Below are 17,194 nucleotides of genomic sequence, written 5' to 3'. Positions count from 1 at the left end.
TAAATCTAATAAGACAAAATTCAAATTGAGGAAGATTCTATGAATTAACTGGCTTGTATTGTTCAAATGTCAATTCATGTTCAGACAAAAACGTTTAAAAATGTTCCATATTAGAGAGACTATAGGAACATGAAAAGGAAATGAAATATGTGATCCTGGGGTGAAGCAAGAAAAATTCAATGAAGTACAATGGTGAGACAGATGACAAAACTGGAATGAGTTCAGGTTTTTGTATTTTGTCAACATTAAAAGTTTTGAACTAGCTGTATAAGAGAATATCCTTACTCTTAGGAGATACACACTGAAATATTAATAACTCCAGGTTATGCAACCTACTCAGTGGTTCATAAAAACTAAGGTGTATGCTTATGTATGTGCACATGTAATAATATGAATGGTGTACATATATAAAAAGTCAAAAAAAATGGCAATATTAATTCGGAATTGCTTGCTTTTATATAGATTCTGTCTGAGATTAAAGGAAAGCCAGTTGCAATACCTGGAGTAAAAAAGTGAACTGCAACTTTACAAATCAGTGCTGGAAATATAGATTTTAGTGATCCAAATACACACCTGAGAATTAAAGCCATGAGAACCACTGAATTCAAGGACAAATGTGTTTGTGCGTGTCTATACATCATTAAGAACTAATATACCAGAAGAAAATGTGCCGTTGCTCTTGAATGAAAGGTGGACAAGTTGACAAACTTACCGCCAGTGTTTCTCAACTCTTCGGCTAAGGGCTATTTTTTCTCCCACTTCTGTGCACACAGGATTAGTGAGAACTATTTTACCCAAATCAGCCTTTACTGCACTAACTCTTCCTCCTGTTGAAAGGGATCCTATGTTCACCATAAGCACTTCATTCTTAGATAGCTTTTGCACCTAGGGAAATAAATTAAGAAAAAAATCCTTAAATGAAGGGACGGCTTTCCAAAATGAAGTGAGAATTTACCAAATACTGCTAGAAATAAACTATGAAGGAAAAAAATTCTGCACAAATTACATTATAATGGGATTTGAACTATATATGTGTCCAAACAAAACGTTAGTTATTTGGCACTTACTGAATATACACAAGGTCTAATTCTAAGCTACTTAGTATAGCATAGATCAGTCAATGAAACTCTTAAAATTTTGAAGAGACTTGCAAGCAAAAAGAATGTACAGGGACTTCCCTGGTGGCGCAATGGATAAGACTCCCTGCTCCTAATGCAGGAGGCCCAGGTTTCATCCCTGGTCAGGAAACTAGATCTCACATGCCTGCCGTAACTAAGAGTTCACATATCACAACTAAGGAGCCCAAGTGGTGCAACTAAGGAGCCCAGCTGCTACAACTAAGACCCGGTGCAACCAAATTAATTAATTTAAATAAAAAAACAAAAAAGAATTTCAATATTTCTTGAAAAGTGCAGCAAGACAAGAAAAACAAAACACATAGTTTATAGTGGGTTCTGAAGGCCTAATTCCATTCATGTAATGTTAACTAGGTACTTAAACTTCCTGGCCTCTATAAAACTGGATAACACGTACTACCATAATTATTAACTGTTACACTGCCTACTGCTGTTGTCTATACTTACAGTCTCATGTCAAAATTCAGACCAGTGTTTTTAAGGGCTTCAAGTTTCATTAAGTCAGAGGGTAAGAAATATAAATATTAAAGGAACTCAAAAAAATTGACATGTAAATTTTATAAGCACTTAATTCACATCCAGAACAATTCCTTTCACATGACCATTGTTTTTTCCTAACATAAAAAGGACTTTACAATCATACATACAGAATTTTGAGTACTGTATGGATTGATACTCAATCTTTCAAGAAACAAAGGTAAAAATTTTAAGCAACCCATCAACCAATCCTAAGTCCTAAAGAAAACGTGGAGAATAGAATCTGATAGCAAGAAAGAGATATAAAGAAGACTTAGTTACTAGAAAAAGCCCAGTGTTAAAAAGTTAATATAAGAATTCTATAACACTCTTTTGCCACCTGTTTCTCTCCCTAAGCTTATTATATCATCAGATATTTTAATGTCAAAACATGTATTATGGATCTCATTCCTTTTAAAATGTCATTTTCCTACTGCTGTTTAAAATAACTCTGAAATGAAACTGCTGGGACACTGTTTGCACACTTAAATACGTTACAAATTTATACTTTCCCAAAAAAGGTTAAGTGCTTATTTCTGTGTATCTTTGCCAACAAAATCTTACTTTTTAAAATAAAGTGTATTCTAGAAATATTAAGTCTTTGTAATATGTGCCACAAACACTTTTTTCCATTAAAAGACAAAACAAAACTCTGGCTTGGTTTATGGCTGGTTGCTACAAAGAAACTTCCAGATTATACACCTTTTCTTTGTTTGTAATTCCACTGTGTAAGACAATGAAACAAAACTGGTTGAAACATCATACTTTGTCTCATTTACCTTTGCTGCTTTTTTGTCTCCTTCTGTGCGTACACCAAGAAGTCGTCTAAGTAGGAAATAGGAAATTTCCAATTCTGTGAAGATCTCAGGTAAAGCACCAACTGCACCAAGCACCTGCCCCACCATTCTGTCAGCCCGGCACAAAGTGGGGTCAATTTTTGTTCCAACTCCTAATACATGATATAAACGTTACATATTCCAACTTGTTTTTTCTTAAAATGTTTGTAAGATTAGTCAAACCAGTACAAGTCTCTACATATTCTAACCCTGTTAACTCATACCATGTAACAGCTACGTAACCAAAATCCCATAAATTCCTAATTAAAATCCCTGCTTTATCTAAAAATACAAGAATGGGAAAAACTGTTGCTAGAAATTCAAGACTAAAAAAAATCTTTTTGATTTAAATTATAAAGAAAAAATTATAAAGGTAAATGAGATATCTGCTTACCTCAAAAGAAATTTCATTTAATAAGATATTGTTTTAATAAAGATTGAAAAGTACAAAGTCTGTAATGTTTACTTCAAGTTGTGTTTGTACATTGATGCAATAAAAAGTTACAAGAAAACGTTCTCTGAATGTCCCTATTCCTAAACAAACAAAAACACCAACCAAACAAAAAACTGCACCCACATCATATACAGAAAACAGGCAAATTTATAGGCAACCTTCCATTTGTAAAAATTTACATAAAAAGCAACCAAGAACAGTGTAAATAAAAGAGTATAATAATATATTCAATATTAAATCATAAAATCCTCATTACTGAACTTATTCATGAAACTAAAATGTATTCTTTATATATAAAAGTATCCCCTTTTCCCCATCCCACCCTGTGGCAATGCACGACTTGTGGGACTTAGTTCCCCAACTGGGGATTGAACCCAGGACCACAGCAGTGAAAGCATTCAGTCCTAACCACTGGACCGCCAGGGAATTCCCTAAAAGTATTTTTCAACAAACATAAAAAATCATTTTATAATGTATAATCAACAATTCAACTACATGTATACCTCCCATCCACTCCTTCATATTCAGTTAAAATATCTAATCAGAGATACAGACTCTCAGATAATCCATTTCACACAAAGTGACATGAATAGCCACTATCGAAAGAATGTAAGTGAAATCCTTACCAATAAGACCCCCTGGAGCAGCATACTGAAGATCATTGTGTTCCGCAAAAAGTGATACAATTTTGGAAAAGATTGGTTTGCACATGAGTTTTCCTTCACTATCTTTGGAAACAATACCAGGTCTGACTTCTATCTCCTGGCCCACCTGAAACATGCAAGTGAGTAATCAAAATATGTGGGGCAACACAGTTACCATTTACATGGTTAAGAGTCCTAAGTGGTAGATTGCCAAACACAATAACCACTAAATTATCTAGCAATTACCTAGAAGATATATATGCTTTAAAGACATACTTAAAACATAAAACAGGAAACAAAACAATAAGTGTTTTTAAAGTTAATTTTGAGATTTTGTTTTTACCATTTTTTCCCCCCTAGATAACAAGAGTTCAAAATCAAGTTCACCTTTAATACTCCTTTTAAAATACTACCACCAGCCACACCACCTTTAAGGTCATCAACTTCACAGCCAGGTTTGTTGACATCAAAGGACCTAATAACTGGGAAGGGGATAAGGAAGAAAGGAAAGAAACCATAAGGCTCATCATGTTATTTAAATTAGATGTTTATTAAGTTAACTTACTATTTTTTTTTTACAAAAGTAGCCAATTAAGATCTACACTTCAGAGTTGAGTTTGTGGGGAAATATCATTATTCCAATGCTTTACCGTGCTCTTAACTATTGGAAAAATGAAAATAACTTGATCAGTTAAGTGACATGTTTAAGCTTTATCTATCTTTTGGAGTCTAATGTGACTGTTACAAAAGAAAAGACAAATAAATACTCTTTATGTATACAGTTAAGTGAAGGGATGACTGTTCTGGGCTGAATTATGGCCTCCTTCCCCACAATTCATGCTGAAGCCCTAACCCTTGGACTCAGTAACTCAGAATCTGACTCTATGGGCAGACAGGGTGTTTAAAGAGGTAATTCAGGTAAAATGAGATCAGTGAGGGGCCCTAACCAATCTGACTGGTGTCCTTATAAAAGCAGGAAATTTGGACAAAGAGGTACCAGGGATGCACACACAAAGAGGAAAAATCATGTGAGAAAAACCATCATGTGGCCCTCTGCAAGCCAAAAAGGAGAGGCTTCTGGAGAAACCAAATCTGCCAGGACCTTAATGTCTGACTTCTGGCCTCCATAACTGTGAGGAAATAAATTTCTATTGTTTAAGCCACCCATTATGTGATACTTTGTTATGGTAGCCCTAGCAAACTATTACATTGGTCCTCACATACAATTACAAAAAGAATTAGCTATGAAATTAATCTCCAGAGTACAATCTTAAGTCATTAAAAAAGACTATACAGGGACTTCCCTGGTGGTGCAGTGGCTAAGCCTCCGTGCTCCCAATGCAGAGGGCCCAGGTTTGATCCCTGGTCAGGGAACTAGATCCCACATGTGCCACAACTAAGAGTCCACACGCTACAGCTAAAGATCCTGCATGCTGCAATGAAGATCCCACATGCCACAAGTAAGACCTGGAACAGCCAAATAAGTAAATGTTAAAAAAAAAATAGACTACACATGCACATATGTTTATGTGATTTTATGAACAAAAAGAGGTTTGGAAATATACATGTTATCAGTGCTGTGGGACTGAATTCTTTTATATACTTTTACATTACAACTTACGTAATAAAAATTTAGTTTTAAAACTACAAAATAATTCTAGGACTATGTAACTTACAAAAAGAACAGTGACACTTAACAAAGAGTGTGCTTCAGAATCACTCAAAAGAACATTCTCCAGAAAACACACAGGAGGCCAAGAAGAGTGCCCAGAAAGGCTGAAGTTTTCTACAAATTGTGTGCAAGAACCACAAACTTAACGTAATTACAGTTTTGGTACTGTAAGCTTAAGGTAAAAGGAACATGAAAATCTTCACCAGAAGTATGGTGAAATCATTTGTACAGAAATTCTAATGTCCTGTTTCTGCCTAAAACATTATCTCCACATAAAGAACACTGTATTAGTCTAATTTCAATTACATAATAAAAAAATTAATATTCCTATTTTATTCAGGAGTCTGTTCCCAACCAATGTAGCACTGCCAATACAATCTTAGAATCAATCTATCTTAATAGATAAACTTTCATTCACTCCACTGAGTTCAAAATGGAATGTTGTCCTTGGTTTTCATAAACTCAATACTATTTTAAAATTCAAAAAAGCACATAAAGACTTCAATTTACTATTGCCTCTGTGTCCTTAAAAGCAAATCAACAATGCATAAAGACTGAGTCAACCGTTAAAGGCCAAAAGGTTAAGTCCTTACCAATAAGTCGGGGCTCTGAAGTAAAGTCTCTTAGAGGTACTGGAATTTTATTAACGATATACTCACAGACAACTTCAATATTATATTTCAGCTGAGCAGAAATTGGAATAATAGGAGCTCCTTCTGCTACTGTACCTATATGACAAAATTCAGAAAGATCCAAATTTGTCATTTTTACAGAATTTGTCCCATAGACTACTAAAGATTATTACATGGATATCCAGACATAGATATACAGATGTCAGCAAAATATGCCATGCTATCATCCTGTTTAGAAAGATGACAGTGTTTTTTCTCTCTAATTAAATGTCAATCAAGAAGTCAACAGAATGGACCAAATGAGTTTTTATAGACACAACTTTTCCTTTTCTTTACCACATAATCTGGCTAATAAAGCCAGCCTATCTAACAAATAAAAGTCAAATGTAAAAAATAATTTGCATCATGTCTTTCCCCAAATGAAAATAATATGTTTTACAGAAAGGGACACTAAAGGTTAAAGAAAGCATTGTCAGTTGCAGTTTGGGAAACAGATTCTCAATGAGAGTCTAAATAATTCGAAAACACACCAACATATATAAAAAAGCCACTTTCATTCATTTTACTATCACTGGGAAAGAATTTTAGAAACATCAGACTGGTGCTCACTTTGACAGCACATATACCTAAACTAGAATAATACAGACAATATTAACATGGCTCCAATGCAAGGATGACATGGAAATGTGAAGTACTCCATATTTTTATTATAATAATCAATCTGTTATACAGTTAAAAAAAGAAAAAAAAGGCAATGTGTTTCCATTTGAAAAAAGCCCACCTGGTAACCTTCATAGAATATAACTTCTTTTCTATCTAATATGTACTTTAAGCACGTCAAACTCAGAAACAAATTTCACTGCTTCTATAAACTGGCTAAAAGCAACAAACGCCTTAAGTAGAACAGAGAAAGAGGGCTCAGTACCCTACCCACAGATTCACTTTGTTTTTGATAATTAAATTCTTAAAACTTGATTCATGCATTTATTAATTGCAGCTTCTTACCTTGTACAAATGCAAGGATCTGTTCATACTGTTCTTTAGCCTGACTTTCTTTTACCAAATCAATTTTGTTTTGTAGAATCAAAATATGCTTCAGTTTCATAATTTCTATGGCAGCCAGGTGTTCAGAAGTCTGAGGTTGAGGACAGGATTCATTACCAGCTAAGTTGATTATGAAGAATTAAAACACAAAAAAGATGAGTAATAAGAATTAGTTCTCACCTAATAGAGACTTTTGGATGTCTTAAAGCAAATTCCTGGACACCAGTGCCAAGTGTCTTTGTGTGCACATTTAAATTCAATGACAGACTGCCCTGGATTCCCGAGTCTTTTGGCTCCTATTCGTGGTGCTATGCACAATCCTTGGAATCAGCTAGTTTGGCTTCTTTCAGACTGCACTAAAGGCTTTTTACTCATGCATAACACATGCCCCTCTGGTTCTGTGTAGTCTTTGGGATATTCTGGCTCCAGAATAGTTAAGAGTAGAAAAGTTGCTTAATGTAGTCTTATGAACAATAATTAACCAACCACAAATGTAGACAACCACAAAAATGGCTCAATGATCCCCATGTCTGGCATTCACACCCTTGTGAAATCTTTCCCTTTAAATGTGGGATGGATCTAATGACCTACATCTAATGAAGACAACACTGCAAAAGAGATGGAACGTCATTTCTCAAAGTAGGTTACAAAGACCCTGGCTTCCAACCTGGAAGTTCTTTGTTTCTCTCAAACAAAGATCCATCACTAGGACAGACGGGAAGCTTATGGAGGCCCATGTGAGGAGAAACCAAGGCATGACTGAACTTTTAAAAAGTGTACTCTCCAGCACCAGACAAGTCTTGAGGTAACAAGTCTGCATTCTGCTGACAGATGGCTATAACTTCATGAGACCGAGCCGAGACAGCAAAACTCCTGAGCCACAGAAATAGTGATTAAATGTTTGTTTTTCTACTTACTACATTTTGAGGTACACTGTTACAGAGCAATAGACAACAAACACAGCTATTCATTTTAACAAAAGGGAAAAACACTACCTGCAAAAATAACAACGTATTACAAAGTACTATGTTTTGTCTAGTACCCCAGTGATCATCTCCCATCTCCTTGTTCCAAACCCATTCTGAATGCTTGTTGAAAAGCATAGCCTTATAAAATAAAGCATTTGGCCTTGCCCCAAAAGAGGTCTAGTTCTTGCCTTTGGGCTTCTTGAAGATAAGCCATGTCATCTCTGATAGAAGTGTCCTTATTCAGGACAGGAGCAGAATACATCAAATCTTAAGAGTGAGTCTGCTATACTTGATAGCCTTAAACAGGCTGGCCATTCCAGAAACACCAACCATGGGGATTGAAGACATGAGGTCTCTGCTGATTTGAAGATTAAAATCAACCACATGGGCAATCAATCACTCATATGTATGTAATGGAACCTCAATAAAAACTCTGAACACCAAAACTGAGGTGAGCTTCCTTGTTGGCAATATTTCACGTGTAATGTCACATAATGATACCAAGAGAGTAATCTCTGCCTCCGCACAGAGGACAATGGAAGTTTCATGTTTGTAACCCTCCTGGCCTCTGCCCTTTGTGTCTCTTCCTTTGGCTGACCTTAATTTTGCACCTTTCCCTATAATAAACTGTGATTGTGAGTAAAACACCTTTCAGTGAGTTTTTTAAGTCTAATAAATTATCAAATTTTAAGGATGATTTACAGAAGTCCCTGAATTTGCAACTGGGTGTCAGAAACAAAAGCGGTCTTGTGTGGAGAAAGTGCTCTCTAACTTTACACTTGACCCTAAAATTCATGTAGTCTCCAGTAATAAAATCTCTTGACAGCTCACAGAGAAAGCACAAAAAACTTCCCAGCTCTGAAAACCTTCACACACCTCTTGATTTCAGCATTTCACATGAATGTGCATCTAAAAAACACCATTATGTCAATATTGCTGTGGAGCGCTCAGAAATATTTGAAAAATACCCTTCTCCCCATCCCCTCATACTACTATATTAAAAATCCTAAGATAGTAGGAAAATGCATTGTTGTCTTACAAATATATTTTTTTCCCTCACTACTCTAAGAATTTCACCAGATATAAGCTCCAGTTTAACTTGCTTAGTATTTCATGATTGCTGGCAAGCAGGCATGGATACTAATTTGGATGACCAGTTTATTCTCATTTACGGTCACTAGAGACCCTTCTTCCCCTTTAAATATTCCATGCTGGATCGGCTCCACACTAATTTGTCAACCCAATTCTGATGTTATTTACCTATTAACAGAAGAGCTGCATCCATCACTGCTGCACCATTCAGCATAGTAGCCATCAAAATATCATGGCCAGGACAGTCAACAAAGGAAACATGTCTAATAATCAAGAAATAACAATCAGCTTTAAGATCAACTAGCATTTAATCATGCAAGTCGCAGACTTCTAAAAGTTGAATCACTTTGAAAGAAATTAACCTTGCTGCAAAGTGGCTACAAAACATGATGCTTCCAGAATTTTGAAATGACACTACCCGTTTGAAATTAAAATGACTGACGATACGTTCCAAAGCAGATAAAATTAACTATATGCAGATATAACTTACCTAAAGACAAGGCTGTAATAAGCTTGGGATAACTCCCAATCCAATCAAAGTGAAAAAGACACTGACTTTATAGAGTGTATAAATAGGAATAATAAACTAATAACAATAATAAACTGGGAATATTCTTGATTTGAAAGCCGAACAATGAATTATAAGAAATGTGTTTATTTGCCTACCAAATACAATATCCAAATCTTTAGACCATTGTCTAGTGGGATCATTTATTTTCATCTGTTAAGTTGAAAGCTGTATGTTATAGTTCCTTTTGGACATGTTCACAAATGTTATCTCTGGGTCAGTAGAATGTCTTTTGACCCTTCCAACATATCTTTTGCAGAGCAATATCTTTTAATTTTGACGTACAAAATTTACTAATTTTTTTCATGGACTGTACCTTGCCATATCTAAAAACATCAGAGCAAGTCCCTTGTCCAAAAAATTTTACCTACATTTTCTTCTAAAAGTTTTTATGGTTTTATCTGATCCATTTAATACTCAAATGTGTCTATATTTCGAGCATGCACTCAAAATGTATGAGTACACACAAACATCAAAAGAAAATGTACCTTTTGAATGCAAGGCATTATGTTTAAAACTAGAATTATTTTTAATTGTTCCATCACCTGTTTGTTGAAAAGCCTGTCCTCCTCTGCTGAACTGCTTCTGCACCCTAGTCAAAAATCAGTTGGGACATATTGGAGTTGGTCCATATCTGGGTTTTCTAACTCTGTTCCACTGATCTGTGTCTCCCTTCACTAGCAATACCTAGTCTTGATTACTACAGCTACATACACTTTGAAGTCAGGCAGACTAACTCTTTCTATTTTACTCTTTACCAAAATTGTAGCTATTTAATTTCATCTCTCCAAATAAATTTTAAAATAACTTTATATACACCAACAATAAACCTTGCTGGAACTTTTTTTGTTTTTGTGCAAAACTACTGTATTTACAAAAATGGCACAAAAGTGAATTCAACAGTCTATGCACATGCACACTTGATTCACATCTTCAACAAAATATTAGCAAATCTAATCCAACAATGGATAAAAGAATTACATGCCACAACCAAGTGGGTTTTAACTCAGGTATACAAGGCTGATTCAATACCTGAAAATCAATTAATGTAAGCCATCACATCAACGGGTTAAAGAAAAATCACATAATCAAATAAATGCAGAAAAAGCATCTGACAAACTCCAACTCCCATTCATGAACTCTCACCAAATTAGGAACAGAGGCTAATCTCCTCAAGCTGATAATGAGTATCTACAAAACCCCTACAGCTGATGTCATACTTAATGGTGAGAAACTCAATGCTCTCCACTAAGATTAGGAAAAAGCAAAAATGTCCCTTTTTACCAACACTTTTTTTTTTTTTTTTCGGTACGCGGGCCTCTCACTGTTGTGGCCTCTCCCGTTGAGGAGCACAGGCTCCGGATGCGCAGGCTCAGCAGCCATGGCTCACAGGCCTAGCCACTCCGTGGCATGTGGGATCTTCCCAGACCGGGGCACAAACCTGTGTCCCCTGCATCAGCAGGCGGACTCTCAACCACTGCACCACCAGGGAAGCCCCTACCAATGCTTTTGAACACAGTAATGGAAGTCCCAGCTTGTATAATAAAAACAAAAGAAAAGGAAATAAAAGGTATACAGATTAGAAATGAAAAAATAAAACTGCCTTTGTTTGCAGATGACATGACTGCCTAGGTAGAAAAATTGTTAAAGGCGACAAAAAAAACTCCTGAAACTAATAAGTAATTATGGTAAGACTATAGATTTGAGGTTAATATATAAAAGTTAATCACTTTCCTAAATAGCAGCAATGAACAAGTAGAATTTGAAATTAAAAACACAAATCATTTACATTAGCATCCCCAAAAATAAAATACTTAGGTATAAATCTGAGAAAATATGTATAAGATCTATATGACGAAAACTACAAAATTCTGATGAATGAAGCCAAAGAACTAAATAAATAGACAGATATCCCATGTTAATGGGCAGGAAGACTCTACATTGTTAAGATGTCAGTTCTTTTCAAACTGATCTACAGATTCAATGCAATCCCCATTAAAATCTCAGTCAGTCATTTTGTGGATATCAATAAACTGATTCTAAAGTTTATATATGCAGAGGTGAAAGTCTCAGAAAGGCCAACACAGTACTGAACAACAATAACAAAGTTAGAGGACACTAGGCCACTTCAAGACTTAGTATAAAGGTACAGTAATTAAGAAACTGCAGTATCTGAAAAACAGTTAAACATATTAATGGAACAGAACAGAGACCCAATAAACAGATCCACATTAATAGAGTTAACTGATCTCTCAAAATGGAACAAGGGCAAAGACAGTCTTTTCAACAAATGGTGCTTTACCAACTGGACATTTACATGCAAAAAAATGCATCTAGGCAGAGACCTTGTCCCTGGTAGAAAAATGAGTTCAAAAGGATCACAAAACTATAAAACTCCTAGAAAATAACATATGAGAAAACACAGATAACCTTGAATAAGGTGATCACTTTTCAGGCACAATACCAAACCACAAAAGAAAAGAACTGATAAACTGGGCATCTCAAAATTTGAAATTTCTGGGAATTCCCTTGTGGTCCAGTGGTTAAGACTGCGCTTCCAACGCAGGGAGTGTGGGTTCAATTCCTGGTTAGGGAACTAAGATCCCATATGCCGCAAGGTGTGGCCAAAAAAATTTAAAAAAAAAAAAAGGAAAGGAAATTTCTGCTCTGTGAAGACACTGTCAAGACAATGAAAAGGGGCTTCCCTGGTGGCACAGTGGTTTAGAGTCTGCCTGCCGATGCAGGGGACACAGGTTTGTGCCCCGGTCCGGGAGGATCCCACATGCCGCGGAGTGGCTGCGCCCGTGAGCCATGGCCGCTGACCCTGCGCGTCCGGAGCCTGTGCTCCGCAACGGGAGAGGCCACAACAGTGAGAGGCTCGCGTAACAAATAAAAAAGAGAGAATGAAAAGACAAGCAAACTGGGAGAAAATATCTGCAAAAGACATATCTGACAACGAACTAGTACCTAAAATACACAAATAACCCTTAAAACTCAAAATAAGAACTAGTTAAAAAATGTGTTCAAGACCTGAACAGACCTAACCCCACTAAAGATATACAGACAGAAATTAAGCACATGAAAAGACACTGCACATCACGTCATCAGAGAAATACAAATTAAAAAAATAAACACATAAAAAACTGTTTGAATGGCTTAAATTCCTAATACTGACACCACCAAATGCTGCAAAATGTGGAAAAACAGCAACTCTCATTCATTAGTAGAGGGAATGCAAAACAGGACAGCCATTTTGAAAGAGTTTGGTGCTTTCTCACAAAATCAAACATCCTTTTACCATCTGCACCAACAAATACACTCTAGTATTTATTTACTCAAATCAGTTGAAAACCTATGTCCACATACAAAAAAAACCTGCATGCAGATTTATAGCAGCTTTATTCATAACTGTCAAAACTTAAAAGCAACCAAGATGTCCTTTTGTAGGTGAATGGATACATATGCTGTGATACACCCAGGGAACAAAATATTGTTCAGTGGTATAAAGAAAGAGTTACCAGTTACAAATTGATATGGAAAGTAAAGGCATACTATTAAGTAAAAGAAGCCAATCTAAAAAAGCTAAATACTGCATGTTTCCAACTATTTACTATTCTGGAAAAGGGAAACTATGCAGACAATTAAAAAAATCAGTAGTTGCCAGGGGTTACGAAGGAGGGAAAGATGAATACACAGGATACAGAGGATTTTTAGGGCAGCAAAACCACTCTGTATCACAGTATAACAATGAATACATGTCAAAAACTTTTGCAAATGCACAGCATGTAAAACATCAAGAGTGAACCATAACATAGACCATGGACTCTAGATCATAATGATTTGTCAAAACAGGTGAATCAACTGTAAAAAATATACCACTCTGGTATGGAATGCTGAAAATGAGGTAGGCTATGTTTGTACACTGAGGATGAGAAATCTTCTGTACCTTCTGCTCAATACTGATTTCAATCTAAAACTCTCTAAAAAAGTCTATTAAAAAAAACAAGAGAATGAACTACAGACATGTTCAAAAACCTGGACAGCTCTCAAAAATATTGTAATGAGTGCAAAAGTCAGTTTCAAAAAGCAATATATTGTATTTAATGTATACAACATTTCTGAAATAAGAAAATTATAGTTAAGTTAACAATTAGTATTTCCCAGGCATTAAGAATAGTGGGGGAGAATGGAGTGATCTTTGTGTAATATCTCTGTTATCCAGAAAGTACTGGTGGTTACACAAATGGAAATGTGACAAAATAAGGTAGATGCATATACATACTTTATATCAACAGTTATTTCTTTGTTTTGATGTTATACTGTAGTTTGATATAGTACTATTAACTAGTAGGGCAAAATGAGTTAAAGACATGTAGGTCCTCTATGTTATCTTTCCAACTTCCTGTTATACTATAATTATTTCAAAATTTAAAATGAAAACATATGTGGGGGAGAGGCCAAAACAGGGAGAGGCTGGAAAAAAAAAAAAAAAAAAAAAAAGAGAGAATGAAAAGACAAGCAAACTGGGAGAAAATATCTGCAAAAGACATATCTGACAACGAACTAGTACCTAAAATACACAAATAACCCTTAAAACTCAAAATAAGAACTAGTTAAAAAATGTGTTCAAGACCTGAACAGACCTAACCCCACTAAAGATATACAGACAGAAATTAAGCACATGAAAAGACACTGCACATCACGTCATCAGAGAAATACAAATTAAAAAAATAAACACATAAAAAACTGTTTGAATGGCTTAAATTCCTAATACTGACACCACCAAATGCTGCAAAATGTGGAAAAACAGCAACTCTCATTCATTAGTAGAGGGAATGCAAAACAGGACAGCCATTTTGAAAGAGTTTGGTGCTTTCTCACAAAATCAAACATCCTTTTACCATCTGCACCAACAAATACACTCTAGTATTTATTTACTCAAATCAGTTGAAAACCTATGTCCACATACAAAAAAAACCTGCATGCAGATTTATAGCAGCTTTATTCATAACTGTCAAAACTTAAAAGCAACCAAGATGTCCTTTTGTAGGTGAATGGATACATATGCTGTGATACACCCAGGGAACAAAATATTGTTCAGTGGTATAAAGAAAGAGTTACCAGTTACAAATTGATATGGAAAGTAAAGGCATACTATTAAGTAAAAGAAGCCAATCTAAAAAAGCTAAATACTGCATGTTTCCAACTATTTACTATTCTGGAAAAGGGAAACTATGCAGACAATTAAAAAAATCAGTAGTTGCCAGGGGTTACGAAGGAGGGAAAGATGAATACACAGGATACAGAGGATTTTTAGGGCAGCAAAACCACTCTGTATCACAGTATAACAATGAATACATGTCAAAAACTTTTGCAAATGCACAGCATGTAAAACATCAAGAGTGAACCATAACATAGACCATGGACTCTAGATCATAATGATTTGTCAAAACAGGTGAATCAACTGTAAAAAATATACCACTCTGGTATGGAATGCTGAAAATGAGGTAGGCTATGTTTGTACACTGAGGATGAGAAATCTTCTGTACCTTCTGCTCAATACTGATTTCAATCTAAAACTCTCTAAAAAAGTCTATTAAAAAAAACAAGAGAATGAACTACAGACATGTTCAAAAACCTGGACAGCTCTCAAAAATATTGTAATGAGTGCAAAAGTCAGTTTCAAAAAGCAATATATTGTATTTAATGTATACAACATTTCTGAAATAAGAAAATTATAGTTAAGTTAACAATTAGTATTTCCCAGGCATTAAGAATAGTGGGGGAGAATGGAGTGATCTTTGTGTAATATCTCTGTTATCCAGAAAGTACTGGTGGTTACACAAATGGAAATGTGACAAAATAAGGTAGATGCATATACATACTTTATATCAACAGTTATTTCTTTGTTTTGATGTTATACTGTAGTTTGATATAGTACTATTAACTAGTAGGGCAAAATGAGTTAAAGACATGTAGGTCCTCTATGTTATCTTTCCAACTTCCTGTTATACTATAATTATTTCAAAATTTAAAATGAAAACATATGGAGCAGAGCTGTTGGGAAATGAAAGAAAGTTACATTTGCAATGATTAATAATTTTAGGTCTAGCCTGATCTTAATAAAAAAAAAATTCAGCAACATAGAAGAATATAGATTTTGAGTAATTTTAGTTTTTAAAATTTGTATGAAAAAAGTTTAAGAGATTTTTGATGTTTTCATAGAAAGCGGAAAACTGTAGTCATGTGAAGCAAAACAAATTGTTTAAACAAACAAACAATAAAACATTAAAGAAACCACATTTGTGTTATGAGAATGAAAATTGTCATTCAAAAAAGAAATTTGCTCAAGGGCTCCTAGTGTCTTGAAAGACTAAGTGAAATTGCCAGCCTAATTCAGGGCAGTCCAACAAACAAAAATAACTATGCTTTCAAAACTGTTACCATTTTCAAAAACTGAATATTCATGTCCTTATGATCTAAAACTTCTTTAGGTAATTCTAATATCTACATGTGTTGGTTGGTGGACGTCAGGGTTCTGAGGAATTAAGACACACAAAAACATTCCAAAAATGGATAGAGACAGACAAAAGTATTAAAAAGACATAATAAAGAAAATCTTTGGTCTCCTCTGAAGAAAAAGAAACAAAGGAAGCCTGGAAAAAAAAAAAACCCCACTAAATGTAATTATTTTATTCTGTTAATTCTTTATAGAACCCACATGTACATATTTTAGCTTAGATTTAAATAACTGGCCTCTCAATTTATTTTTCTAGCTTTTAGTGCATAACAACAAACTTAAAAAAGTAATTAGTGACTGCTGTAAACTGTAAATTTCTTAGCTAGAAAATGTTTTGGCAAAAATGCATCTGTATCAAGCTTAGGTTTGAATCATTGTTTACATTCTCAATTAACTTGTTCCATGAGCACAAGACAAAAAAGTGTGTTTAACACAAAAATGATCACCTGACGAGTTTGAAGTTCCCTTTGGTCCCTGGAATGTCTGTAGGAAACTCATCAGGTGTACTACTTCCACAAGATCTATAACATTCTGGTCGAGGACAACTTCCATCATCAAGTTTGTAAATCTAAAAATTTCAATGAAAAAACTGAATTTGTCACTTGCATATCTAAAAATTCAAGTAAAATGATTTGTCCTTCCACAGTATACTATGTACCTTGGCATTAGCATATCCAAGCTTGATTGTAATATTTCTTTCTAGTTCATTTTTGAATCTGACAGTGTGAACTCCAGAAATAGCTTTTACAACAGTAGATTTTCCATGGGCAACATGACCAATTGTACCTATAAAAACCAAAAAAAATTAATTTACATGCATTCCATTACACCAAATATTTCAGTAAAGTTAGAAAAACAAAAGGCATAACTCATTGTAAATATTTCAACCTACAAGCACCAGTAATTTCATTTTCCACCTCCATGTATTCTTTTCAACGCAAAACTTTTTCTGAAACATGACCAAAAATAACTTTCCATGTACCTGAAAACTTTATTTAAAAACCATACTTGGTGTAACATAAGCTACTCAACTTGTTATTACTCTGAAAAAGAGTAGTTCACTTGAAATAAACATTCATTGAAAAACACACAAAATTTTGTATAATTAGAAA

At 34.7% G+C, this 17,194-nt stretch overlaps 1 protein-coding gene and 1 non-coding gene across 4 annotated transcripts in view; one reads left to right on the top strand and one right to left on the bottom strand.

The window, feature by feature from the left end:
- The window catches only part of LOC112407142 (eukaryotic translation initiation factor 2 subunit 3-like), a 34,941-nt gene that overhangs the window by 15,736 nt on the left and 2,011 nt on the right, over window positions 1–17,194 (bottom strand). For 2 of the 3 annotated variants that reach the window (XM_024756311.1, XM_024756310.1), the window contains exons 3-11: window positions 16,741–16,868; window positions 16,529–16,650; window positions 9,163–9,257; window positions 6,896–7,054; window positions 5,852–5,986; window positions 3,974–4,068; window positions 3,569–3,713; window positions 2,432–2,601; window positions 713–885 (exon numbers count right to left, since the gene is read on the bottom strand). In XM_024756311.1, the coding sequence (XP_024612079.1) occupies window positions 713–885; window positions 2,432–2,601; window positions 3,569–3,713; window positions 3,974–4,068; window positions 5,852–5,986; window positions 6,896–7,054; window positions 9,163–9,257; window positions 16,529–16,650; window positions 16,741–16,868 (1,222 nt within the window). The remainder of the gene's footprint in view (window positions 1–712; window positions 886–2,431; window positions 2,602–3,568; window positions 3,714–3,973; window positions 4,069–5,851; window positions 5,987–6,895; window positions 7,055–9,162; window positions 9,258–16,528; window positions 16,651–16,740; window positions 16,869–17,194) is intronic. The other variant, XM_024756312.1, reaches the window with a different exon arrangement.
- Window positions 6,492–6,596, top strand: LOC112407147 (U6 spliceosomal RNA). Its single transcript, XR_003004691.1, has one exon. It is a non-coding gene; the product is annotated as a U6 spliceosomal RNA (small nuclear RNA).

The sequence above is a fragment of the Neophocaena asiaeorientalis genome, unplaced genomic scaffold (assembly GCF_003031525.2).
Source record: "Neophocaena asiaeorientalis asiaeorientalis breed wild unplaced genomic scaffold, Neophocaena_asiaeorientalis_V1.1 scaffold262, whole genome shotgun sequence".
NCBI classification, from domain to species: Eukaryota; Metazoa; Chordata; class Mammalia; order Artiodactyla; family Phocoenidae; genus Neophocaena; species Neophocaena asiaeorientalis.
This window is presented reverse-complemented; position numbering and strand designations above follow the sequence as displayed.